Genomic DNA, 27,845 nt, shown 5'->3' on the forward strand with positions numbered 1-27,845 from the left:
ACCAGCAAATGCTCTATTTGAGCTACTATAAAATGGGGGCTGTGATCCACCAAAAGTAATCCCATAATGCAAATATTAACTGCACTACCAGCAATCTTAATATTTACTTAAATATAAAGAGCCAATAGGGTTCATTTCAGCGATATAAACATTATTTAAATTAAGTGGATATTAAATCCCACATTGTTTTAAAACCGAATAAGAAACTCAAAGATTGGAATCAGAGAGTTTCATGCCAAATATAGTAAACTATAAAAGTATTGGCGATTGCTAGCGTGAGCTAATGCAAATAGTCCAGTATGTAATACAATCTCGGGCAACTCACAGCAAAGTTGTATAAATTTATTTGTATAAATATATTATATAAATATATAAATATATTAGTTGTATAAATAAATTTAATTAATTAATATTTACTTTTTAAAAAAAGGGGGGGGGGAAGAACCACCACTAGCACCAGTAAAAAAAAAAAAAAAAGAAAGAAAAACAAAGTATTTATCTTCCCAAAAACCAGGATGTCATCAGTCAAAGCCAGATCCAGAAGTGATACCAAGGAAGAAGTAATGCAGAGGTCATATTTCCATATAGGAGTAGCCAAAAGGTGTCACACCTTATTATTAAAATACTCTGGATTAGAGATAGATTGAAAGTTTTTCCATTTGGTTATATTATGAATTAAAGATAGCAAGAAATTATATTCTTGGTTTCATCCTTTATCCAAGTGTAAGCAAACAAAAATTTTAAAAATCAAGTGGATATTAGATCCGACATTATTTCAAATCCGAATGTAGAAACTATGAAAGTTTTGTAAAAATAAGTTGACCAGAGAGCTTATGGTAATACGCCTGCCAGCATTTATAAATTGCTCTATTGTGGACCACCTTAGAATATATGCACACTGCCCAGGCATCCATATATTCACTTTCTAATTTGGTCAATTTTTGTAAGGTTTCACTGGCCTGAGCTGTTTTGAACTGGTTGGTTTTCATCAGAAACCTTAAGAGAGCAAAAACTCTTTCAGTACTAAGGAACTTGAAACGTCGGAAAGGCGTATTTTTCGTAACTCTTGGTCGGAGTGTAAAAGTATTTACTAAAATAAAGAGCCAAAAGGCTTCAGTTCGGCAATGCAAAAATTATAAAAATCAAGTGGATATTACATTCAGCATTATTTCAAAGCCAAATGTAGAAACTATGAAAGTTTCATAAAAAAGAGAGTTCACTTATTAAAAAAATACACCCTTGACAGTTAGATTAAACAATTTGATCAGTGCCCTTGACCATATTGTTTAATCTAAGTCTCAACTCTGGGTTAATCCCGAGATGGATGGAAAGAGGGAAAAATATTTCCATTGCATAAAGGAGGCTCCAAGACTGATGTTGCAAATTACTAACCGATCAGCATATCAGGAGTTGTTGTCAGCGTATTGGAGAAGTTGATCAAGAGCAAAATACAGGAATAGATAGATGGAAATGGGATACTGTGTGTAGGGGGAACATGGTTTTGTGAAGGTAGGTCATGCCTCAGTAACTTGCATATGTTTTATAATACAGTGACAGCTGACTTGGATAAAGGTAATGGGTTCATAGCGATATTGCTGGCCTTTACAAAGGCCTTTGACAGGAATATCACATGAAATTCTAATCAGTAAACTGCTGCACATGATGGATATAGGGTTGGTGAGATGGATAGGAGGGTGGTTGATGGAGAGATGTCGGAGAGTAGTTTATTCATGAGTAAAGTCTAAAAGAAGGCCTGTGTCTAGTGGCGTGCCACAAGGTTCTGTTCTAGGACCGCTGCTGTTTAATTTGTACATTAATGATATAGGAAAAGATCTGAGAAGGCCTGTTCAGTTATTTGCTGATGATGCAAAGTTGGGTACAGCAATAGTTAATACAGATGATGTCAAAATTTTGCAGGGTGATTTGGATAGATTGGCAGACTTGGTAAAGGAGAATGGATGTCAGTTTAATGTGACAAAGTATAAGGTTATGCATTTTGGAGTGAAAAATTACCAGCTATATACTACATTGGTGGAACTGTAATCTAGGAAAATGACAAAGCCAGAGATTTGGAAGTATTAGTGGATTAGGTTGTTAAGGTTTAGGGGACACATAGCAAAAGTGGCTAAAGCAGCTTGTCAGATCACTTTGTTACTGAAGAATACTTTGACAAGCAGAGACAAAGAGGTTATTGTTCCCTTTTATTGAGTCTTGATAAGACCCCATCTTGACTACTGCACACAGATCTAGGTGCCAGGGTTTCTTGGTGATGAGGAAGCGATGGAGAGGATCCAGAGATGAGTGACCAAGATGGTAGCAGGTCTATGGAATGAGCCTTATGAGAACATTTTGAAGATTTGTGGATTACAGAAACTGGTTGATAGGTGCAGATTGGGTGATATGATTGAAACATACAAATTACTGAATGGTTTTCACCAGATTAATTCTGAACAGTGGTGTTGTATCCACAAAAATCAGACAAGACACTAATGGGCTAATGTACTCTTTATAGATAAGAGTTGTATTAGTTTTAAAAAATTTATGGAATTTACAACCATGTTAAAAAAACTTTTTTTTTATTATCCCGAAGTTTCGATCTTCACATCAAGATCATCATCTGGAGCATACATAAATATGCAGGACAAGCTGAGTTACATCATTAACTGTAAGCTAGAGAAACAATGATTGATCACATGTTATTCTACTGGCATGACCTCTGGTGGAAAAAAAAATAATAAAAAATAAATAAATAAAATAAAATTTAAAAATTTAAAAAAATATAAGTAAAATAAAATAAAATAAAAAATAAATTTTTACATCAAGCTAAATTCTATTTTTACAAAGACAGGAATAAACATTCTTTTAGATGGTTTTCTTTCAGAAACAACTGGTGTCCTGTTTTTAGTATTACAATTCTTATTTTAGATTTACAATAGTGGATTTTCTACAGTCCTGTTTATAGTTGTTCTTGGTGAGGAAGATCGAATATATACCTTCCATATGTTTGGGATTTTTAAACCATCATTGTTGTTCAGATTGGGGTGGTTGCTGATAATCTCACAGGCTTCCTTGAATTTCCGTTCATACCATGTTCTAGTGTGATGTAGACAGCTGGTGGTTTTTCCAGTCAATTCGGTGTAAGGTATTCAGGGCATGATCAGAAAGGCCAGCTTCACCATAATTATTATATTTAATGTGTCGTTTATGTTCTTTTTGTCTAATAGGAATAGTGTGTCCTTTTTCTCCTATATATGGTATGTTGCAAGTACAATAAATCCGGTATACTCCAGGGTGAGCTAGTGGAGGGAGTGGGTCTTTGGATGAGTTGAGTAAGCTTTTTAATTTTACAGGAGGTTTAAAGGTGGCTTTGAGGTTGTACTTTTGTAGTACTCTGTTTATTTTGTCTGATATTCCTTTACTGTAGGGAATGGTTATAGTTTTACTGTAGTCTGGTTTGCCTTTGTTTTTTATTGTGTTTTTGTAGAGAATTTTGTTTATAGTGTTTTGGCTGTATCCGTTTTTTTGTAAGTTATTACTGATAATTTTAAATTCGTCTTTCAGTGCCTGTTCACTGGAACAAATCGTCTGAGCTCTGTGTTTTAGCGTGTTGATGTTACCTAGTTTTTGTGTTGGGTGGTGGTAGGAATTTGTGTATATATTGTCCCGTATGTGTCGGTTTTCAGTAAACAGTGAAGGAAAGATTGCCCAAGGGAAGACATGTAACAAGTTTATCTAGAAACAGAAGTGTGTTGTGTTTTTCAATTTCAATTGTGAACTGTATGCGTTTGTGTTGTTTGTTTAGGTGGCTAAGGAATATGTCTAATGTCTGCGGCCATGGGACCAGATCGCGAAAACATCGTCAACATATCTAAGCCACACTTTGGGTTTTAGAGGGGAGGAATCTAGGGCAAGTTGCTCAAAATGTTCCATGTAAAAGTTAGCAATAGGTGGGGGGTGGGGATAATGGCGAGCCCATGGATGTGCCTTCTTTTTGTAAGTAGAAGGCGTTTTGCCATACAAAATAACCAGAGCGTAATAAATGCACAAAAAGCGCTGTGATATCTGGAGGGAATTTGTTCTGTAGGAGAAGGATTGTGTCATTGATTGGGACATTCGTAAAGAGGGCAGAGACGTCAAAAACTGACTAATAAATCATCTTTTTCTAGTGTAATGTCTTTGATGATGTTTATGAAGTGTTGTGTGTTTTTGATATAGGAAGGGGAATGACCTACCAACTCCTTGAGTGTTGCCGCTAATTTTTTGGCTAAGTGATACATCGGGCTATCAATTCCTTCAACAATAGGTCTTAGTGGGGTGTTTTCTTTGTGAATTTTTGGTAGCCCGTAAATTCTAGGGGAGCACGCGCAATGAGGGAACAGTTTTTTGACTGTATCTTCGGGCCATGTGGTAATTGATTTAAGTAGTTTCTCTGTTTTGTTTTTTGTTCTGTTAGTTGGGTTGTAGTTAACTAATTTGTATGTGTTATTGTCAGAGACCAGCAGATTCATTTTTCTATATAAGTGGTACGGTTTAAAATGACAGTGGCATTTCCTTTATCGGCTCTGGTTGTTACTATGTTCGGATTTGTTTTATGTGATTTTATCGCTGTTAATTCGTGTTTAGTTATGTTGCTTGTTATTGTTTTGTTATGGTTTAAAATGTTCGCAGTTTCTATACGTATTTTGTCTGCTATGTTATTAGGTATGAATCTTAGGCCTCTTTCCATATTACAAATAACTTCAGGTTTGTCTATCGTTTTTGGTGCTATAGCAAAATTTAAACTTTTGTTAGGTATAGAGATTTCGTCTTTGTTTAGAGCATGGTTAGATAGGTTACTTGTGTTATTGATACCTGTGGGTGATTGGTGGCTCCTGTTGTTTCTTGCTTCTGGTTGGTTGTTGTTGTTCACTGTGGCAAACTTTGAATATGGCGGCTGGTTTTGTCATTCTTTTAGTCTTTGAAATTTGGAAATTAGGTTTTCTTTCTTCATTTGTTTGCTGTGTTGTCCGTAATCCTTTCTAGGATTATCCAGATATCTGCGTTTAAGTAGCTAGACAGCTCATTTTTTCTTTTAGTAGCAGATCTCAATCGCATAGAACATTGCTGCTCAAAATTCCCCCTCAGGAAAACAAAGAAGGCCTTATCCTTGCTCTGAAAAAGGAGTGGGCCAGTTTGCCTCAAGAACTCCTAAATCACTTGGTGCTAAGCATGGTATAACATTGAGAACTGCATCACAGTTCAGGGTGGACATATTCCATAATGAAATGTCTCCCTGCATAGTTTTCTGTAACCACTGTACATTATTCCTTAACTACTTCCTAAGAAATGTAACTTTCGTCAAAAATGTATTTCAGTTTAATTTGTGCAAAATTTATAACACATTTTTTGTGTAATATAATTTATTAGTATGCTGGCAATAAATTTATGTCCCCATTTGGCTGTAGTCATGAAAATTTTTTCATATACAGGTAAAAATGTAGTCATTCTTAGCTTTTGGACACCTGTGTGTGTGTGTGTATACAAGTCAACATTTCATATCTGTCAGTTAAATTAAAGATACCAAAAAATTATATACTTGGTTCAATCCTTTATCCAGACCAGTTTCGACTTTTATTGATATCTCGTCAGTGGGAGCAGACCCAAAGGTGATAATAAGGTTGAAGTAATGCTGAAGTCATATTTTCATATACGAGTAGTATATGAAATTTATGTATACTCTATATAAACTATATGAAACTATATTCATATAAATATATATGAATATAGTTTCATATATATTATTATTAAAATATTCTGGATTAGAGATAATTGTTGGAAGTTTTTCTGTTTGATTATACTATAAATTAAAGATACCAAGAAAATACTTGGTTTAATCCTTTATCCAAGTATAAACAAACAAACTTTGCACCTGAAGTGTAATCAGGACTCAGGCAACTTGTATATAGAAGCTAATGACTTCACATGACTTATCTTAGTATCCCATAATGCAAAGCACATATCCTTATGGATTAAACCAAGTATATAATTTCTTGGTATCTTTAATTTATAGTATAACCAAGTGAAAAAACTTCCAATATCTCTCAGTTGTTCCATCCAAAATGTTTTACTAAAAGGCTTCATTTCAGCAATGCAAAATTATATAAATCAAGTGGGTATTAAATCCAACATTATTTCAAAGCCGAATACAGGAACTATAAAAGTTTATCAAAGTGTATTCTTGTAAGCTCTCTGGTCAAATATTGTACAAAACTTTTATAGTTCCTATATTCAGCTTTGAAATCATGTTGAATTTAATATCCACTTAATTTATATAATTTTTCATTGCTGAAATGAAGCCTTTTGGCTCTTTATTTTATTAAATCTATACACACTGATTGAGAGTTCGCTTACGAAAAATGCACCTCTCTGACACTTTGAGCTCCTTAGTAATGACAGATTTTTGTTTTCTTAAGGTTTCTGCCTGGTCTCTGACGAAAACCAACTAGTTGGAAACAGATGTCAGGCCAGTGAAACCTTATCAAAATGGACCAATAGGAGGCGAATATATGGACGCTTGGGCAAAGCGATCATCTCTCCTGTAAGGTCCAGCTAGGGCAACTCATAAATGCTGGCGAGTGTATTCCCATAAGCTCTCTGATCAAATCTCAAATGAAACTTTTATAGTTTCTATATTCGGCTTTGAAATAATGTTGGATTTAGTATCCACTGATTTTTATAAATTTGACATCCATTTTTATCCTGATCAACACCAGTGTGGTTACTTCATATTTCAGATCCTCTATATCCTGGTCTAATTATCTTCCTGATTGAAGATATTACTACAAATAACATACTAGATACGATTTTTTTTAGTTTGTTTTTGCAATCTTCCTATACAGTTATGTATGTTTTATGAAATAAAAATTTTTCATAACATTTTTGGGATTTGTTTCATTCTCTGTTGTTTAGCTCTCCAACAAAATTTTGATTTTTCCTTTTTCTTTATGTCACTTTGCTTTTCTTATGACAAAAAATTCTTTTGATTCTCCTTAACAGAACTTATGATGGTATCATAGGCTGAAATAAGTCTCAAGTCCAATTTCTCTTTCCATCTTTTTCACATCCTTTAAGATAAACTTCAAAAAGTTTATCTTAAAGTTCCGCATATAAACTCCTGAATATATCTTCACATACTTATTATTTAGAAGAGTCTTATCTGTTTTAGTTTTTGATTTTCAGTTTCTGTTGAGTTTGATGTTATTTCATTAGGTGAATTTTCATTGTTTGCCTGTTTTCTCTAACAAAAATAGCTTGGGCTTTATATAACCACGCATGCATAATGTCGGTGCAGTTTCAACTGATATAAAATACAATTTGGTCAGATTGTTAGTCAAGCATCCATGTTGTAACCTAATAATAAAACACATTAAAAGTTGAAGGGCTTAGTAATGGAGGTCTCCTCCCAGTTATATAACTTTGATATGTTTCTAGCCACTTATTTTTCATTGGAACAAGAACAAAAGTATTTCACATTTCACTTAGAATATTTTACATACTTATCCTAATATAAGATTCTCTGTAGTGCAGTTGGATGAACAATGGGACATTATACCCTTCAACTGGAAAAGACTTGACTTCACTCTGAGCTTGTACAATTGAAGGCAAGTTAATTGGTCTCATATGGAGTAGCAGGATTTTCATCCTGCACATCAACAAATTAGCCAGAGAAGAGATGCAGTTTTTACAGACAAAAAATATTCTTGGTAGACAGTAAATGGTAGATAGTGCCTTTATGTGGAGATTTTCTTTAAAAAAAGGAGATTTTTTTGCTTGAGAAGCAAAAAAAAAAATCCTCTTTTCTGCATACTGTTGATGTATTACCAGAGTGAGCGGCGAGTGTTCCAACATTGAATGTATTCAAGACAAAGTATGGTGGTTATTGTTCTCTGTGAGTGTTCTTCAACCTCCTACAGTAAGTCTTTGGACTCCACAGAAGCTTGGCAGTAATACTAATACTAAATCTTAGTTTTTTTTTTTTTTTTTTTTTTTTTTTTGTCAGTGTTTGGGTGCTGGAATTGAAAATTGTAAAGTTGCATCTCTAAGCCTTTATAAAATCATGTAATGATAAACATTTCTTGTCTTTAGAAATGAGCATAGTTGTATAAAAATTATGCCATTATTATTCACTCTCTGAAATGATAAACCTTTTGGTAATGTTAATTATGTTTAAAAATGACTTTTATATGTAATTATTAATTACATTTAAAATTTATTCAGGCTCTTTTTATGTCCACTGGAAAAGACAAATCCCAAAATGAATGTTATATACGTGATTAGAAATGATGGGCGTGCAGAGGAAAAGATTCCAGGCTATCAGGTATTCCCAAAAAAGAACTTTCATTACTTAAGATAAAGAAAAGAATCCTTGAATTGTTTTTTAATTTCCGCACAGAGTTTAGCATTAAGAAAAACATAAGTGGAGGAGAAGGGAAAGAAGAAAAGTAAAATTTAAATATCTTTCAAAAATATTTAATTTTAATTGATTTACGTGTGTGTGTGTGTGTGTGTGTGTGTGTGTGTGTGTGTGTGTGTGTGTGTGTGTGCAGCATTACAATATTTATTCTGAAAGCTTTTTATATTATAAGTTGACCTTTTTATATGAGTACCTCCATTGAGTTAGAAGGACTTATCACAGCCATGCAATCCATTCTACCTCATTTACACTCTCCAAGCAAATAATCTAGTCTGCACATCTCCTCAGTTTACTAACCACGTGCTTACACAATTTCGAGAAGTGTCCCTTAGTTCTCTCTGTATTCAACATGTATTGAAATTTTTCTTTTGTGTCAATCTTATAGAACCTCTTTAATAAATTATAAATTTCTATCATGCTCCCTGTTTTCCACCTATCAACTAAACTTTGCAATCCACATACCTTCAGCCTATCCAGTTAAGGAGCATTCCAATAATTCCATAGAATGAAATTTTCTTTTTTCTCTTTCCACTCCCTTGGACCCTTGACAGAGTTGAGACTTAGATTAATCAACTTTGTCAGGCACACTCCCAGTTCTTTGGCACATTTGTGTAGGACAATAGCCAACGTGCAGTCCCACTGTTGTATTGACATCGATATTTTTCAATATGCTGAGCACCTCCCGTTCATTTACCTCAGTTCTCACATCAGACTCTGTCGCATCAGCATAATCTCTACTTGGATGGTACACATTGCAAAGTGATCACTCAGCAACTAAATTATATCTTCTGCTTTTGTCACCATCTGCATTAATTAAAGTCATCCTTCCATAATCATTCTTCCTCTTATGTGCTACATAACGAAAAACTCTGTCTAGCTAATTTTTTCTCATAACATGATTTGGCTTTTCTTACTGTGTTATTCATCCTTCTTGCCTGCACTTTGTACTGATTATGAATATTCTGATAACCTTTTCTTTATATCCCCAGAACGTTTTTTTTTTCTTCTTTTTTTTTTTTTTCACAGCTCACTTCTGCTTTTTATCTCTATTCATCCACTTAACTTGCACTTGATTTATCCTCCTGACTGTGGCTATGCCATAGTAAGATAGTTCCATAGTCCTTTACCACTTCCCATGCAACTGACATTCTTCCCCTGTAGCTTCTTAAGCCATGGAACTGCTCAAGTATGTCATAATTATCAGCTTTATAGTTCAGCATAAACTTTTTTTTTTTTTTTCAAAAAGAATTTCACTAGTTTAGTAACCACCTAGAACATGACTGCATGGTCGTAGAAAGATTTTTCTCCCAGTTAAAAATTGAATTAAACTTTCCAATTATTTATATTCTTGTTTAATCCCTTATCCAAATGTAAACAAACAAAGTTTGTACATGAAATATCTTCATAACTAGGCTAATTGTACATAGAGGTTGATGACTTCACATAATTACCTTAGTATAGACCACAAGGAATAACTAACTATATGAGCAAATGACAACGAATGTCATTTCAGTGATGCCAAGGTATAATGTTACATTTTGGAAAGAAGGCATTGCATGCATTAATGGGAAATTTGTTAGAAGTGTTCAGTGAAGCTAAAGATGGGGGGTTATCAAGGACAGTGAGTTAAAGTTTAGGAGTTGCATTGCTATGGTGTTTAAGTCATCACATCAGATAACAGCACTGGTAAAAAAGAACACTAACTTGTAGGAATTTGTATGTTATTCTGCCATCTTACAAAACTTTGATAACACCACACCTTGATTTCTGTGTGTGTATATACGTTGATGCATGCACCACCGACTGTATGAAGTGGGCCTTGGATTTGTGCATGTGAGAACAGATTGAGGGAATGTGGTCTTACAGTTTGAGGAATAGGTGCAGATGAGGAGATATAACAGAAACCTACCAGTTAGTAAAGGGATCTTAAAGTAGAGACACCAGTGGGATTTTGCAGCATATGGATGGTAAAGGTAGAATAAGTGTTGCATAGATTGTGCCTGTTTTATAAAGGGAGGTGACAGAACTCAAGCATCAAATTATAGGCCTATCTGTGTGTCAGTTGTTATGGTTAAAGTGTTGGAGAGGCTAGTGAGAACCAGGATCCAGAATTGCATTGACAACAGTGGTATTATCTTTGATGAACAGCATGGATTTGCTAAAGGGAGGTCATGTTTTAGTAATCTACATACTTTGCAGTTAGATTTTACTAAGGTTTTTGATAGATTATCATATGATTTCATATAAGTTGATAATCAAACTAGAGCATATGAGGTTGGATATTAGACTAGTGCATTTAATTGGAGATTGGCTATTATGATAAATATCAGCAAGTTGTATATGGGGGAGCAATATCCTGGAAAAGGAAAGTCACTGGTGGTATGTCTGTTTTAGGACCATTGCTATTTAACCTGTATGTTAATGATATTGGGGAAGATGGAGATATGCAGTTAGTTGCAGATTGCGCAAAGTTAGGATGAACTATGAGGAGTAGAGCAGATGTTCTGGCCTTGCAAGAAGACTTGAGTAGATTGAGTGAATGGGTATAGGAGTGGGGATGCCAGTTCAATGTTGCAAAATGTAAGGTTTTAAAATTTGGAAAACAAAGATAGGATTTAGAATTTATGCTTGGTGGGATATATTGTTGGAGGTGAAGGAAATAAGAGATCTTATGGTGATGGTGTATAAGGATTTAAAATGTAGAGGACACATTGGCACAATTATGAGGACAACACAACAAATTCTGGCAATGATGCTTAGGAGACTGACTTGTAGAGTAAGGAGATTCTGGTTCTATTGTATAAGGCTCTGATTAAGCTATTTATGGACTATTGTGCACAGATTTGGTCACCTGGTTTTCAAAAGGACAAAGAGATGTTGGAAAGAGTCCAGAGATGAGATCCCTGGAATGCTGAATATAAAGAAAGGTTGAGACGATGCAATTTACAGTCTGTTGGATAGGAGGAAGAGGGGTCATATGATAGAGACACATACAAGTTGGTTAGGGATTGCTATAGGATTAACGTTGAACAGGTTTTTCATAAAATGGCGAGAGATCATGAAAGAACAAGAAGTCATCCCCTCGAAGCTGTATAAGAAGAGAGTGTGGTGTCTGCAGAGAATCTGAATGTGTTTAAGGCAAGGTATGATGAGCTGTGTGTATCACAAAGGGATCTCCTAGATGAGTCTTTGACTCCTTGGGGTCTTAAGATTATAATAATAATAATCTTACCGAAGAGGATATATACTTATAAATAAGTTATAAAATCACTTATAATAAATACCTTATAAAATCATTTTGTTAGGACACTGATGAGAGCAAAAAATATTGTAATTGGTAAATCATTGCTTTCCTTAGCAGAATTATTATAAAAAATATTCAGTTTTAAAATTTCTTTATATAGGTTTCATATAATGTGGATCCTGCACATCTTAGTGCTGCTGAATATAAGAAATTCATATCTTACCTTGCTGAACATTGGCTACATTTGGATGTATGGAATGGGGAATCCTTATTATATATAGGCACTGCAGCTGTACAGCTTAAGGTTAGTAATAATTAATAATGAATTAATACTGACATTATTTTAAAAATAAATGTTAATACACCTCTCCTTAAAATGATGTTTGTTTTTGCTTGAAAACATTGAAAAGGTATATCAAATGGCAAAGTCCATATTCAAGAAATTATTTTGTTTATTAAAAGATAACTGTGAATTATTCATTCTGAATAAGTAATATGTTGACACAGTTGAAAATATTTAATTAAGATGGATTAACTACAAATATTTCAGTTCACATATCATAGATCATCCTCTGTGTAAAACTGTTTGAAATCAAAAAACAGAAATGAAGATATACGGAAATGGAATCTTTCCTTATATGCATATGCGAGACATCGAGGTAAAAAATTATACTATTATGATCAGTTGAAGTGTACATGTTTATGATTATAAAAAAATAAATAAATAAAAAACTTCTATAATTTTTTTTTTTTATAGTTTATTATCTCTCAAATAATTACATGAATATACTAATATTTAGGCAACAATGCATCTTTTTCTTGCAAAATGGTTCAGTAAGAATTATAATTACTCTTAATATCATTATCATTTGCAGAAATTTTCATTGACACAAGAGTAAAGTGTATTATTACCATTAATAATAATCATAGTAATCGTGTTTATTATTAATGACTCACAAGTTAAACAATATTACTTATGTTGCAGTTTACATAATGATAATTTTTTTAATTTAAATTGTAAATTAAATATATAATTTTAAACTTAAATATATAACTGAAGTATTACTATCACATTTTCTGTTTACTACTAGAATTCATTACAGAATGTTAAGTGAATAATGTTAGATAAATACTGCTACTGGGATGTAACTCAACTGCACCCTCGAAGCTTTGTAATTAGCTTATCTGAGGGTGATACTGGTTATATATACATATATTTGTTATTGATTTGGTTGCTGTGTTGGAAGTAGGCAGATCTTTGGGAGGTCAAATGAATGATCTGAAAGGTCGGATCAAAGTGAAATTGCCAATGAAACAGTTCTTAATAATTTCCCAGATTCTTGGCATAGAGAGTCCATCATTAATTGGAAGTTTGGGTAATGCTGAAGCACTTTGAAATCTTCTTTGAAGAGATGCTCATATTTATGGGAACATCTGTGGTAATTTGGCATCACTCCAAAGGATCCTATGGCCAGTATTAGTAATCCTATGTTCTGCCATACCCAGTTTGTTCCATTTTTTGAGGAAATATAATATTGGTGTTTCGAAAAGCACATTAGAAGCAGATGGACCTGTTTGTCCAAAGTAGAATGACTTGTATTTGCATGGGAATGAATAAACTCCAAGTAACAGTAGAGACGGTATTAATGAGCTAATTAAATTTATAGGCTTAAAAGTTGTGGAAATATCAAACTATTTTAAAGTGTGAGACATGCATTTTGAAATGCTTTTAATGAATGGGATGTTGATAGCAGAGAAGATTATTAACCATTTTTCTCCACCCTCTATTAGAAAAAAATACTCGCACAGAATCACTGTACCTTACATAAAAGGCATTTTGGAACACATTTCTCGCACTTTAAAGAAGTTTAATATTTCCACAACTTTTGAGCCTATAAATTCAATTAGCTCACTATCTCCAAAGGATAAAATTCCATCTCTGCTGCCACCTGGAATCTATTCAATTCCATGCAACTGCAAGTTATTCTACTTTGGACAAACAGGTCAATCTGCTTCTAATATGCCCTTCTGAACACTAATCTTAGATTTCCTCAAAGAGCAAATCAGGTATGGCAGAACATGAGATTATTAATATTAGCCACAGGATCCTATGAAGTGATGCCAGATTACTATGTAGATGTTCCCATAAATATGAGCATCTCTTGAAAGAAAGTTCCAGAGTACTTCAGCATCACCCAAATCTCAACCTATGATGGACTCTCTATGCCAAAAATCTCAGAAATTATTATTAAGAACTATACTATTTAATTATATAAGCATTTTATTTATTTATTTTTTTAAATAATCATATGCATGCACACTTCAGCTGAACCTGATAGTATCATTTTTTACTTGGCTGTCTCTCAACTGCATATAAGGAGAGATTCCATTTCCATATACCTCCATTGTTTTTTTAATTTTTTGATTTCAACTGTTTGACAATGATCCATTATATGTAAATTGAAATGTCTATATTTAATTCATCTTAATTAAATGTTTTCAACTATGTCTACATTTTACTTATTCAAAAAGAAATTATTGTGAACATATCTCTTGTCTTGAATTTTGTAAAAGAAAGTATTCATAAATGTAGTAAATATAGCACGATTTCCATATTTATTTCATGTTAACTTATTAATACAGTCAGTTTGATAAGACACACCCTAACAAGTAAAATAATTATTGAGATTTTTTTTCTTGGATCATCATGAACATTCAAGAAATTCTGCTTATGGCATTGCCTATTAATTATCATATTCTTGATGAAACATAGTATGGCTAATTCTTGAACTTTTCTTATCCATATAAAGCACTAGTCATCTGTCCATTATGTAGCCTTAGCAGTGCTCTTGGCTACATACCACAACTGCAAGCACAATCTGCCATGTTGGTGACAGTAAGTTTAGGTGTTAGTTAGTCTGGAAACCTCCTAATATGTATATAACATTCGTGTTTGGTTCTGTGTTCTGTCTGTTATCCAGCTTATAGAATCACTTCCCCACTATATCCTTGAATGGAGAAAGTTTTGTCTCACAGCATGTTTGCCATGCTCTTGAAGTATATTGCTCACTCTGCATAGAAGAAGAGAGGAAGGGGAAGAATAGGTGCTGTAATTCTACAATAGAGCCACATCATTGCCTCATCTGCTCCTGAGTATGCAATAAGTAGGAAAGTGGCAATGTTTCACTGAGCATTGAAGATCATTTTTTGCAGTGGGTATAAACTTAAAAATGTGTGTGTGTGTGTGTAATTGCAATCCTGCCCAGGAAAGTTTGTAAATCTATAACACTATAGTATATTTGGGGCATCATCATTAAATTCCTGATAAGTATCCTTGGGGGTGGGATGGGGGGGGGTATTGTGACAATAGTACTATATGAAAACTTTACATCATTCCTAACTTCCTATTAACGTTTTTTCTGCAAATTAGTCTGTTACCTGTATGATTTCCAGTATTGTTCAAATCTTATATGATGATCTTCAAAGGCATTTCTGAAGGACAGCAGAAAAAACACCCCTTGGGTGTTTTTCCTGCTGTCCTGGCAACAAACGTTTTTTTTTTTTTTTTTTTGCTAACCTTTCCTCTGCCATTTTATTTAAATGGCCATACCACTTTTGCTAATTTTGTTTTTCTTTCTATATTTAATTTGCCATCTTCACTAAAATATTGCCTGAATAGCTAACATTTTTTACTTGTTCTATAGATTTCCCATTCAGGATGCATGTCCCTGCCTGCTTTCATAATCTTTGTCCTTTATTACTGATTTTCATACCAAATTTATTATAACCAGTTATTCAGTTGAATTAGGGTATCCCGAAGACTTGTGTGTGATTTATTTAAGAGTATAACATCATATGCATAAAGTAAAGAGTTGAGTTGAATGTCTCCAATTTTGATATGATGGCTAATCCCACTTCTTAATGTGATCCACATAAATGATAAACAGCAGTGAAGATAATGTACACCCTTGTCTCACACCTGATTTTACATCAGACCATCTTTCTTTACCTGCTACAGTTTAAACTGCTGATAATAACTCATATAGACTATGTATTACTTTATATAATATACTATTTATACCACATAATTGTGGTGTTTTGAACATCTCTTCTCTTGGTACCTTGCCATATTCCTTTTACTGGCATTATCGGCTGAGTGATGTAGCTCATCTGTTCTCTAACTGGAACACTGCAGGTTCAGATCCTGCTGTTGACATGGGTGTTTGTAATGGCCTTTAGATAGGAGATGAATTTCATTGACCAATGTCAAACCATGATCTTGCTTATTGGAGATGTGAAGTGACTCGAAAAAGTGTTTTAATGTTTGGTCTCTAGAACAGGGTTTTCAAATTAGGTGAAAAATGTATAAATAAATTCAAAAAATTATAAAAATTAATAACAAAAAATCCATAGCCTACCCATGATACTATAGGTATTATAGCTTTACAACCTTTTGTGGGTAGTAGTTAAAAAAAATATGTAAATAAATAAATAAATCCTTGTTATTCCCTTGATTTCTCAACTCTTTCTCTTAAAGTGAAAATCTAATCCTCACAAATCCTATTTGTCCTGAACTCCACTTGTTATTCTCCAACTTTCCTTTCCACAATTTTTCTTGGTACCTTCTCAAGCATCCTTGCACATATCTTAAACTGGAACACTAGGGATACAGTAGGGAAGAAATTAGGGATATTCTTTTGTAATTGTTATATGGCAGATGTCTTCACCCAGTGAAACATCACTTCACTGCTTTTTGGAGGTGTGATGTGGGTTCTTGCCACATTTCATCTTTACAGTAGGGTTTCTTTCTTAGATTTCTTCCCACATGCAATGTGAAGGCCTCCCTGTTTTATGGAAAATAAAGTAGCTTCTGCAGGCCAGCCACCAGATAGTACATGGACTATCTTGAACCTGTTGGTAACTTTTTGGGATTCTTCCCAATCAACTGGAAATTAATGTTGCTGTTGCTTTACTTTGCATGGCTGTACCTTGAGGGAGTCTAAGTATAGCAGCTTGCAGAGGACACTGCCGAATGCCATGCTTGGATTTGAGTCTGTATACTGCCTGGGAGGGAGTGGTGACTCCTGTGTCCTTCCCCTCACTGCATGCTCTTGCTCTTTAAATTTCCCATTATTTTACTTGCATCCATGATCAACAGTACAAAAATATTCCAGGTCACTGCAAATAAAAAAAATCTCTCACAAAAACTACCAAAAAAAGTCTCAAAATATTAAAAATGATCTAGGAAAATTGTAAAAACAATATACCAAAAATGTATTTTTTTTACATTTTTCTAGATCATGCAATAAAAAAACTTTCAGATTGATTTTACTAATTCCATTATCAATGATGTACACCACTGCTTACAGACATAGAAACCTGATTTGTTATTCATCACTTAACCACAACAATATCTCACCTCAACTGTCCCATTACATCTTCCATGATATTTTTTGTAAGAATGGCAGGACTTTTTAAATAGAGAAAGTTTTATGACTAAAGCGTTCATAAAACAACAAGAATTTATTAGTCTTTATATTAAGTAAAAATGCACTAAAAAAAATTTTTTTAAATGGAACTAATGGCTTCTTCACAGGTTTTTTTTTTTTTTTTAATTATAAATACATGGATTGCAGACTGATTAAACACTGAAAACCACTACAATGAAAATAGCTAAATTCATGCTAGATGTAAACGTAAAAATGCATGGTATGCATTAGCTGTCTGCAGTTAGTGATAGAAAGTTATTATTAGCAAAGTTGAAATCTCAAATGTTAAAAAATTTAATAAGAGATTTTCATATGTCCCATGATATCAGCCGTTATTTTTTTTTCTGTGATCCATGCAAACGGTTAGTATTATAAGTATGGTTGGCCAAACCAGATCTGTCTTTTCTCTTATGGTCAACATTTGCAATATGTTCTTTCTTTCTAACCTCAAACCTACAGCTAGTTTTTTTTTTATGTAGAGCTAAACCACATGAGCATGGAATTCTGTATACTCTTGCATATTTGTAGAAATGCATGCCATCTATAGGAGACCTTTTCTTGGAATAGCTAATGAGAACAAAAGAATAAGATCTCTCTCTAACTCCAGATAGCTATTTATTTATAGTTATTTATGTATTTTGATGTTTTAACCCTGAAGAAGCCACCAATTCTATTTTAGATGGTGAAACTAGTAGGTCTATTTTAGTGTATTTTACTTAATGTAAAGACTAATAAATTCTGCTGTTTTAATAGCAGAACATGTTTGTTTCTCATATCCAGCATCATATGCCAAAGGTCATTGGACCTGGAATCCCCTTTATATGATTTGCTTTGGCTCAAAATTTCCTTACCTTACTTTATTGCCTTCATTTGCTGCATCCTTCTAACTCCGATGACTTCACTGACCTATTTCATTACCTATCTCTCAAGGTTGATCACATACAGTCTGATTACCTAAACAGTGAGATCATCTTCCTTGGTGATTTCAACACCCACAATTCAGACTGGTTTCCCTTCTATAACTTTACATACCAAGCTGGTAAAGAAGCTGACCGTTTGTTATCATGAATGATTTTACACAAATTGTTCACTAATCCACCAGAATTCCAGATAGGTCTGAATCATTCTTCAATATCTTGCATCTGTTCTTAATCAACTCTTCCTTCAAATGTAGCACTGATGTTAGTTCTCCTATTGGCAAGGCTGACCATAACCAGTCATGTTGCCTTTTCATCCCATCATTCTCAGCCTCATATATCCTGGTGCACTACAATCGTTTTATTTGTGATGGCCTTAGGGTATCCGAAGAGTTCATCAAAAAGGCAATTCATCAAACGACAATTCGTCGCAAATGCAATTCATCAAAAAAACAGTTCACCGAAAATTTAAAATTTTTGAAAATTATGAGAAAATTGATTCATTTAGAACAAAACCTGAACAGTGAATAAGGCGATTACAATGCTACTTTAATAGGGAAAAATTATAGAACAATATGGTTCTTATAGTCTTTCTTGTCCGATAACTTTTTCATGTCTGTTCATGGGACTGATTTGCCTGTTTCTGGAAGAAAAGCCCAGCCGTATCCATATTATGCCTGCTAACTTACCTTTAGCAGAACAGGACTGATAAAATTTATGCGTAAATGGGATCCAATTACCCAGGTCTTTCTAACTAAACGTCTTCGTTTTTACCGACTGAACTATGCAGGCTTCATTATTATTATTGTTGTTGCTATCAGTAATATGCGACTTAATACAGCAACTATTATGGGATGATTTTTACTCGGATTCGCTATTTGAAACTTTTACAAGAAAATGTCGAACCGTTCCAGTTTTCAGTTCAGCTATATTCGGGGCAACAAAGAAATAATGTGTCCAAATTATGTACTGTATTACAAAAACTCTCTGACTTATTGGACTTAGTAGAAGTTGTTGGTACAAGAAGCTGTCTGCATGGTTCAGTTTTTGTTCTAAATGGATTGCATTTACTATAACATTATCAAAAATTTAAAATTTTCGGTGAATTGTTCATTCGACGAATTGTCTTTCAATGAATTGGTTTTTCGATGAATTTTCCTGTAACTGGCTTTAGAGACTTTTATGCCTTGTTTCCATGGTCTGATTATTCCTTTTGCTCTCTTAATCCTGGCATCTATTCTCTGATCCAATAACCAAAGTTATTCTCTCTGGTATAAGCACTTATATAAGGTGGACTATCCCAACATCCCCTGTCCACTAAGAATCTTCAATCCTCATCCAAATCCTGATTCTCAAATAAATGTGACAAATGACTTCAACAAAAAGTCAGCACATGTCCAATGCCTCCAGTCAAAAACCCTAACCTCTCACTCAGTTTACACTACAGCTTGTAACATCTGAAAAAAAAAATAAATAAATAAATAAAATAAAATAAATAAATCCAAAGTAGACTTTGTAGGGGGGTTGTCACTGAACTTGTCTACTACCCAAATTGCAGTCGATCCTTCTGATCCCTTGCTAAGGCTATTGGATATAATTTCTGGGAAGGAAAGAGAGAGAGAGAGAGGACCACCAGGATCCTCTCTCCCTCCCTCCCTGGTATCTCCCCCTCTCAATGTGAGCCCCAGTACTTTGGACAAAACAGGACAGACCACTATTACCAGAATAACATAAAAAATATATTCAGTATGGACAACCAAAAGTCAGACTATCCCAACATGCCTTAGATGAAGATCATTTCATCAGGTGAAAAAAAAAAAAGGAAAGTTACTACACAGATTCCTGTTTAAATCACAGAGATTATTCCTGTAAGTGACTCATGTGCTATAAAATCTGTTGAATTGTAACAAAAATGATCTAGTAATTCTACACAAATTTTGCGTTCTGCCTGTCAGCAATATTCACGAATCACCACCACAGAGAGCACTACTCTTGCCTTCCATGCATGTGACTGTCCATGTTCTGGAGGTCATTGTAATTCTAGTGTCTGTTGAGTGTATCTTAAAAATGCCTTTGATAATGCTAGCTTGAGCTGGCAAAACATGAGGTTGTACATACTTCATTGAGTTATTAAATGAGTTATTTCGTTCCTTTCTTTACCTAGTTTATTCCAGAAATTTCAACATGAATCTCCTAAAAATAAATCGCATCTTTTGGCATCAGCTTTTCCTCCAACTCTGATATAGATGACCAAAGCAGATCACTTTCCATCATTCCATAATATGCCTCCTTTGAAATTTCACAAGAAGGACATCAGAAAAATATTCAGTTGCTTTGATGTGAATGAGTCCCCTGGCCATGATGGTATTCCTCTAATTGTACTAAAAGCTTATGCTCTAGAAATTGTACCCATCTTGTATTGTCTCTTAAAGCTATCACACTTGTCTGCCACCTCCAAACTGCTTGGAAGCAAGCTTTATCCAACCATGTTTCCAAAAAAAAATGAAGATAAAAGACACCCATAGCCACTCTATTATTGTATTATATCTCTTTGATAAGTATTTCTATGGGGTGGGGGAATTGCTCTGCTGAACTGGCCATTATCATTTGTCTACTTTACTCATATATGAACATGAACAGCTGCTGAGTAACACTCAGGATAACAGTTCAACTCCAAACCAGCTGTTCATCCTCTGCCTTCCTTTCCTACACCTCTGCTTTTTGGAATGTTCCATCCCATACTGTTTTCCCCAAAGATTACAACCTTCAGCTCTTCAAAAACCAAATCAGTAATTGCTTTTCTTCTTTCTAATCCCTTGTTCCCACACAGCACTCTACTGATGTAGGTTTTGGACCTCTCATGTGTAGTGCTGATATATAAAACAACCCTAATAAAATAAGGGTTGTTTTTAATAAAATTAAAAAAAAATTGTCACATTCAGTTTTGTTTCCCCTTGAGCATCCTACTCCAGTCATTTGGAATTATGCTTCCTGATTATATAGTGTGCAACTGTAAAACTTTTATACTTTCATATTTATGCATTTCTGGTTGAATTATCATTCACTCCAACTGCCTTTCCACATTTCAGATTTTTTATGGCTTTTCTATTTCAACTGTAGATTATGTACTCCTGATTGCATTCCTCTTGAATATTTTCTACCATTTTTTTGTCACTGCTTGTTTTGTTTTACTTGTACAGTATTTGTTTCTTTATTTCTAAGCATTTTCCATTGCCTCTAAAACATTTTGTCACATTGTCTTCTATATTCTTACCAAAGTGTCGCTATGACTTTTGTTTTGTTACTTTTACACATTGTTTTCCATTTTCCCTATTCACATGCTGATATTCTTTCTTCTTTTTGAGGACTGCCTCTTTAACTTCCTGAATCCACTGTAGGATTTAAAGTTTTCTTTTCTTGCAGACAATTTTACTCCATGCTTATGTGATTGCCAGTCAATGTTTTCTTCAGAGTTTGCCACTGAATCACCAGGGTTTGATTCTTGCATTCTGACTCTTTTATTTTTTCTTGAATGATATTTGTATATTTAAGTTTACGTTTCAGCTCTAATTGCTCTAGACTTTGATTTTTTTTTAAACTTTTCTTACATGCTTTTCTTTCCAGTATGATATTTAGTTTTATATTGTTCAAAAATAATTAGTCATCATCATCATCATGCGTATCAAGGATTTAGGCCTAGCATGGCCTGTTCCAGCCTTAGAAGTCATCGTTGAATCGTTTAAGAGGATGTCCTGGTTTTCTTTTTCCTAATGGCTTGTACTTTGTGGCTTGTTTTGGTAATCTTTCTGTTTTCATTCTTTGAACGTGTTCCATCCAATTATGTTTATATTTTTTAATTTTTTCTATTACTGGTTCTTGGTTTAATTCTTTCATAATTTCTTCGTTTCTTGTGTGATCAAATAGGGTATACTTTGCAGTTTTTCTCATAAACTACATTTCTGCTGTTATTAATCTTTGTTTGTCTTTTTGTTCATATTTTAAATTCTCTTGTACCCTAAACAAGCATGAAAATATCTTCATCAACAATAACATAGTGAATAATACTTATTATTTCTCATGTCTTCTTACCATGTAAATTTGTGCACATTATGTAAGGGTTATATAATTTTGGAAACCTGCTCTTTATACCAAACTGCTAATTTTTCTCACAACACTCCAATAAGCTGGGAATCATCTTGCACATGCAACAGAAATCATCTATTGCTGCAAGCTACAGATTTTTTTTTTTAATTATTATTATTTATTATTATTTTTTTCTGCCTGTTAGAACAAATTTAGGTTATTTAAAAAAACATATTAATAAAATCATTATTTTATTAATGATTTTAGTAAAATTTACAAAATCAAATATGTGTGAGATCTTCAGAAATACATTAATGCATTAAAAAGAATGCAGTGCAATGATTTTAATTAAAAATGAATCAAAACTTATTATTGGAATATAGTTCATTTGCAGGCAGGGAAAAGAAGCTGTTCAGACTACTTTAGAACTTGATGTTTTACATGCTGAATATCCTGATTTGCAAAATGAAAACATTCCTATCAAAGTGCAACAATACTGTGGAACATTATACTTCAAGATTGCTAATATTGGATCCCCTGTATCTGCATCATGTCTAAAGAAGCTGGAAGGTGACTTGTTAATTTCTTGTGATATAATTTTATTAAAGTAATGATAAATAATGTTTCTGTAAATATTCTCTATCTTTATATATGTGCATGTACATTTAAATAAAAATTAAAATTTTTTTTTTTCCTAATAAAAATAAACAGTACTACACCAGTAGTAAAATATATCTTACAAAATGTGTTTTGTAAGATACCAATATAATAATATACCAATATAATAATTGTATCATCATCATCATCATCATCATTAGTGTTCTGTCTCTTGACAGGTTCAATGGTATAACTCACCAGATTCTCTTCCCCCAATTTCCTCTGTCTCTTGCTTCCTCCTTCATTTCCTGATATCTTCTTGTTCCCATTATATCATCAAGCATCGTTAGTCGTCTTCTTCCTCTTGGTCGTTTTCCTTCAATTTTCCCTTCTATAATTCTTTTCAGTAGGCTGTCTCCTCTTAATACATGTCCTATCCAGTTATGCTTTCTTCTTCTTATGGTCTTTAGTAAATTCCTTTCTTCTTCAACTCTTTTTAATACTTCTTCATTGGTGATTTTTTCAGTCCACTTTATTTTCTCCATTCTTCTCCATAACCACATTTCAAATGCCTCCAACATTTTAGCTTCTTTCTTCCTAATTGTCCATGTTTCTGACCTATATAAGGTCATACTCCAAATATAGCACTTAATAAGCCTTTTCTTTAGATTTTTATTCATTTTATTAATAAACAAATTTTTCTTGCTATAAAAGGCATATTTTCCTTTGTTAATTCTTTCTTTTATTTCCATGTCACATTTTCCATTTTCTTGTATTATACTATCAAGGTATTTGTATTGTCTCACTTGCTCTGTACTTTCTCCATTCATCATCACCTTGATACTTCCTGGTTTCCTGGAGACTCTCATCACTTTTGTTGTCTTTGTGTTAATTTTCATACCATATTTCTTGCATATATTTTCAAATTTTTGCATTAGGTGCTGTAGTTCCTCTTCGGATTTGCAGATGATCAAGCAATATTAGCTAATATTGCTTGATCATCTGCAGATCTAATATTTTGTATTGTTCTTCCTCCAATAGTGATTCGTCTTTCCTCTTCATAAAATGCTTCTTTTATCATTTCTTCTGCAAATATATTGAAGAGCGTCGGTGACAGGCAGCATCCCTGTCTTACACCTCTGCCAATCACACATTTTTTAGTTTTTCCTACTTTTGTCTTTATTATGGCTGTCTGGTTCATATATAATTCAGCTATTAACCTTCGGTCTCTCCAATCTAAACCTATTTTGCATAATATTTCCATCAGATTTTCCCATTTCACCATGTCAAATGCTTTTTCAAGGTCGATGAAACAAATATAAACTTTTTTATTTACTTCTATATTCCTTTCGCATATGGTCCTCATTACTCCAATTTCATCTCTGGTTCCTCTGTGTTTTCTAAATCCAAATTGATCATCCCCCAGAAAATACTCCACTCTATTATACAATCTTTGATTTAATATTCTTAGCAGTACTTTGGAGGCATGTGAGAGTATGCTTATAGTTCTGTAGTCACTGCACTTAGCAGGATTGCTTTTCAATTGGTATAAGAATACTCTGTGAAATCTTTAGGCCATACTCCTGTTTTGTAAATGCAGTTGCAGAGTTTCCATGTTTCTGTTATACCTTTGTTCTCCAGTTGTTTTAGGATTTCACTAGGTATTCCATCCACTCCTTCCATCTTTCCACTTTTTAATTCCTTAATTGCTGTTTCTACTTCTCTCTTTAGTATTTCAGGATCTCTTTCTTCTGTTGAGATTTCATTTTGCTCTTCCAATTCAATTTTTGTTGGTCTTTCATTTTGCTCTTCCAATTCAATTTTTGTTGGTCTTTCATTTTTTGCTTAAAGTTCTTCGATGTATTCGTTCCATCTTTCACCCTGTATTTCAATATCATAAATTTTCCTTGCTTATCTTCTAATGGCAGATTTCTTATGCTTTTTTTAATATTTGTAATTTCTTTTGCTTTTTCAAACATTTTATCATATTGCCCTCTTTTTTCCATTTCTTCAATTTCTTTGCATTCTTTTCAACCATTCCTCTCTTGCTTTATCAGTTTCTCTTCTCAGTTCATTATTTAATACTTTGTATTTTCTTCTTCTCTCTTCAGTGTTTACATTTTTCCATCTTCTTCTTTCTTCCATTTTTCTCATCATTTCATTTGTAATCCATGACTTTTTAATTCTTTTCCCTTCCACAAAACCTATCTCTTCAGCAGCTGTTTCATTGTATAATAATTCATCATCATCATCAAATTCCTGCCTTGTACCCTCAAGGGGTGTACAGGATATGACAGTACTACATGAAAAAATTACATCATTACTAACTTCCTATCTACAATTTTCCTCCAAATCAGTCTGTTACTTGTCAAGACTCCAACATTATCAGATCTTATATATCTATCATCTAAGGCACTTTGTACTGTATCAATCCACCTATATCTTGGTCTTCCTCTGGGTCGTTTTCCTGCCAACCTGGCAGAGAACACTTGTTTTGCTAATCTTTCCTCTCCCATTCTATTTAAGTGACCATATCACCTGAGATTAGCTCTGCTAACGCATTCCTGGATGCTGACAATGTCAAGTTCTTTCCTAATATCCTCATTTTTAATATGATATTGCCATTGATGCCATCTGTTCACGCCTCTAATTTTTCTCAGGACTCTCATATCTGCGGTCTCTAGTCTTTGGTCAAGTGTTTTACTTCTGACCCAGCTCTCAGATCCATAAGTTAAAACTGGTTTGAACACTGTCTTGTATACAGCTAATTTAGTGTTCCGACTAATTTCTTTCTTATTCCATATGAATTTATTCATTTGACTTCCCACCATACCAGCTTTGCTGATTCTGTTGTCTATTTCTATATTTAATTTACCATCTTCAGTAAAAATCGTGCCTAAGTAGCTGAAATGTTTTACTTGTTCCACAGGTTCTGAATTCACAACACAGTTGACATTTTCAATGATTCTGCCTATTTTCATTGTCTTTGTCTTTTATTGCTGACCTTCATACCATATCTATTACAACAGCTATTCAATTTAGTCAGAGAATCTTGCAGACTTGTAGCGGATTTATTTAGAAGTATAACATCATCCGCATTAAGCAAAGAGCTGACATTAACATCTCCAATTTTGATATCAGGTTTAATACCACATTCCTTCATAATGTGATCCATATAGATAATGAATAACAGAGGGGATAATGTACATCCTTGTCTCACACCAGATTTAACATTAAACCATCTTCCTGAACTTCCTTCAATTCTAACTGCTGACTTACAACTCAAATAAAGACTAAGTATTGCTTGATATAATGTCCCATTGACACCATATAACTGCAGCGTATTGAATAGCTTCTCTCTTGGCACCTTGTCATATGCCTTTTCCAAATCGACAAAACTTAAATACAGATCTTTGTTGTATTCCCATGCTTTCTCGACTATTTGTCGTAAAGTGAAGATCTGATCCTGACAGCCTCTATTTGGCCTGAATCCAGCTTGTTCTTCACCCAGCTTTTCTTCCACAATTCTTCTCAACCGTTTCTCAAGTATACTTGCATAGATCTTGCCAGGAACACTCAGTAGGGAAATACCTCTGTAATTCTCACATTCAGTTTTATTTCCCTTTTTATATATGGGTACTATGAGAGCTCTGCTCCAATGATCGGGAATTCGTCCCTCTGTCCAGGCTTTCTGAGCTATGCATTGCAGCCACTGTAAGAACTTTTATACCACCATATTTCAGCATTTCTGGTCGAATATCATCTACTCCTGCTGCCTTTCCACATTTCAAGCCTTTGATGGCTTTTTCTACTTCAAGTATGGATATGTATTCCTGACTGCATGCCTGGTCAGTGTTTTTTATCACTGTGCTGTCATCACTGCTTGTTTCATTTAGCAGTTTTTCAAAGTAATTACTCCATACTTCAAGGATATCTTTTTCTCTTGTTTTCATGTCACCTTTATCATCTCTAACTCTTTTTACAGCACTCTTTCCTCCATTCCTAAGCTTCTTCAACAACCTCCAGAATATTTTGCCACCTTCTTGATATGTATTTTCTATATTCTTGCCAAAGTCCTCCTATGACTTTTGTTTAGCTAGTTTTACACACTGTTTAGCTTTCTTACATTTGTTTCTGTATTCTCTAAGAGTAAAAGCTGACTTATTTGCCAGGAACTTTTGATATGCTTTCTTCTTTTCCTTCACTGCCTCTTTAACTTCCTGTGTCCACCAGGGAGTTCTGATTTTTTTATCCTTGCACACAACCTCACCACATGCCTCTCTGGCAGAATCAATCAATGGTTTCTTCAGAGTTTGCCACTGAATCTCCAATGTTTGATTCCTGTTCTCAAACTCTTTCATTTTCTTTTCAATAATCTTTCTGTATTTTAGTCTACAGTTCACATCTGAGAGCTGCTCAACTTTTATTTGCTTTAAAACCTTTCTTACATGTTATTCTTTTCAATATGAAATTCAATTTTATCCTGCTCAAGACTAAATAGTGATCACTTCCAATTTCAAATCCTCTGTACACTCTGGTGGCCTGCACCAGGGAGAAAACATCACTATCAACAATAACATAGTCAATGAGACTTTTCTTATTCCTAGCCTCTTCTCTCCATGTGAATTTGTGCACATTTTTATGTTGGAACATGGTGTTAGTAATAATCAGTCCATTTCCTGAGCAGAAATCCAACAGATATTTGCCATTATTATTAGCTTTGCTCTTTTCTCCAAATTTTCCCAAAATAGTTTTGTATGTCTCACAATCATTTCCTACTCTGCTATTTAGATCCCCAACAAGGACCAACTTTTCCTTTTTCATTGTGTGAGGTGCTTTTTCTAAAGCCTCAAAAAATTCCTCCGCTTCTACCTTAGTAGAAGCGGAGGAATCATATTTTTCCCACATTACTCTACTTGAGACTGACTGCCATTCAAGAAGATTAGCCTCGTATTTTGTGTTGAATACTATGGCTACTCCTTCTTTTCCTTGATTGTCATTGCCTGAATATAACATTTTGTATTTATTGTTCAGAAAGATCTCACCAGTTTTGGTCTTTTTTG

General features: G+C 33.8%; 1 protein-coding gene across 1 annotated transcript in view; it reads left to right on the forward strand.

The window, feature by feature from the left end:
• The window catches only part of LOC150100981 (nephrocystin-4-like), a 191,322-nt gene that overhangs the window by 40,034 nt on the left and 123,443 nt on the right, over window positions 1–27,845 (forward strand). The window contains exons 4-6 of the mRNA XM_090401955.1: window positions 8,257–8,356; window positions 11,857–12,000; window positions 22,569–22,755. Of these exons, the coding sequence (XP_090258081.1) occupies window positions 8,257–8,356; window positions 11,857–12,000; window positions 22,569–22,755 (431 nt within the window). The remainder of the gene's footprint in view (window positions 1–8,256; window positions 8,357–11,856; window positions 12,001–22,568; window positions 22,756–27,845) is intronic.

Source organism: Typopeltis vanoorti, chromosome 12 (genome assembly GCF_054136105.1).
Source record: "Typopeltis vanoorti isolate ZY-2024b chromosome 12, IOZ_Tvanoo_1.0, whole genome shotgun sequence".
In the NCBI taxonomy this organism is placed as follows: domain Eukaryota; kingdom Metazoa; phylum Arthropoda; class Arachnida; order Uropygi; family Thelyphonidae; genus Typopeltis; species Typopeltis vanoorti.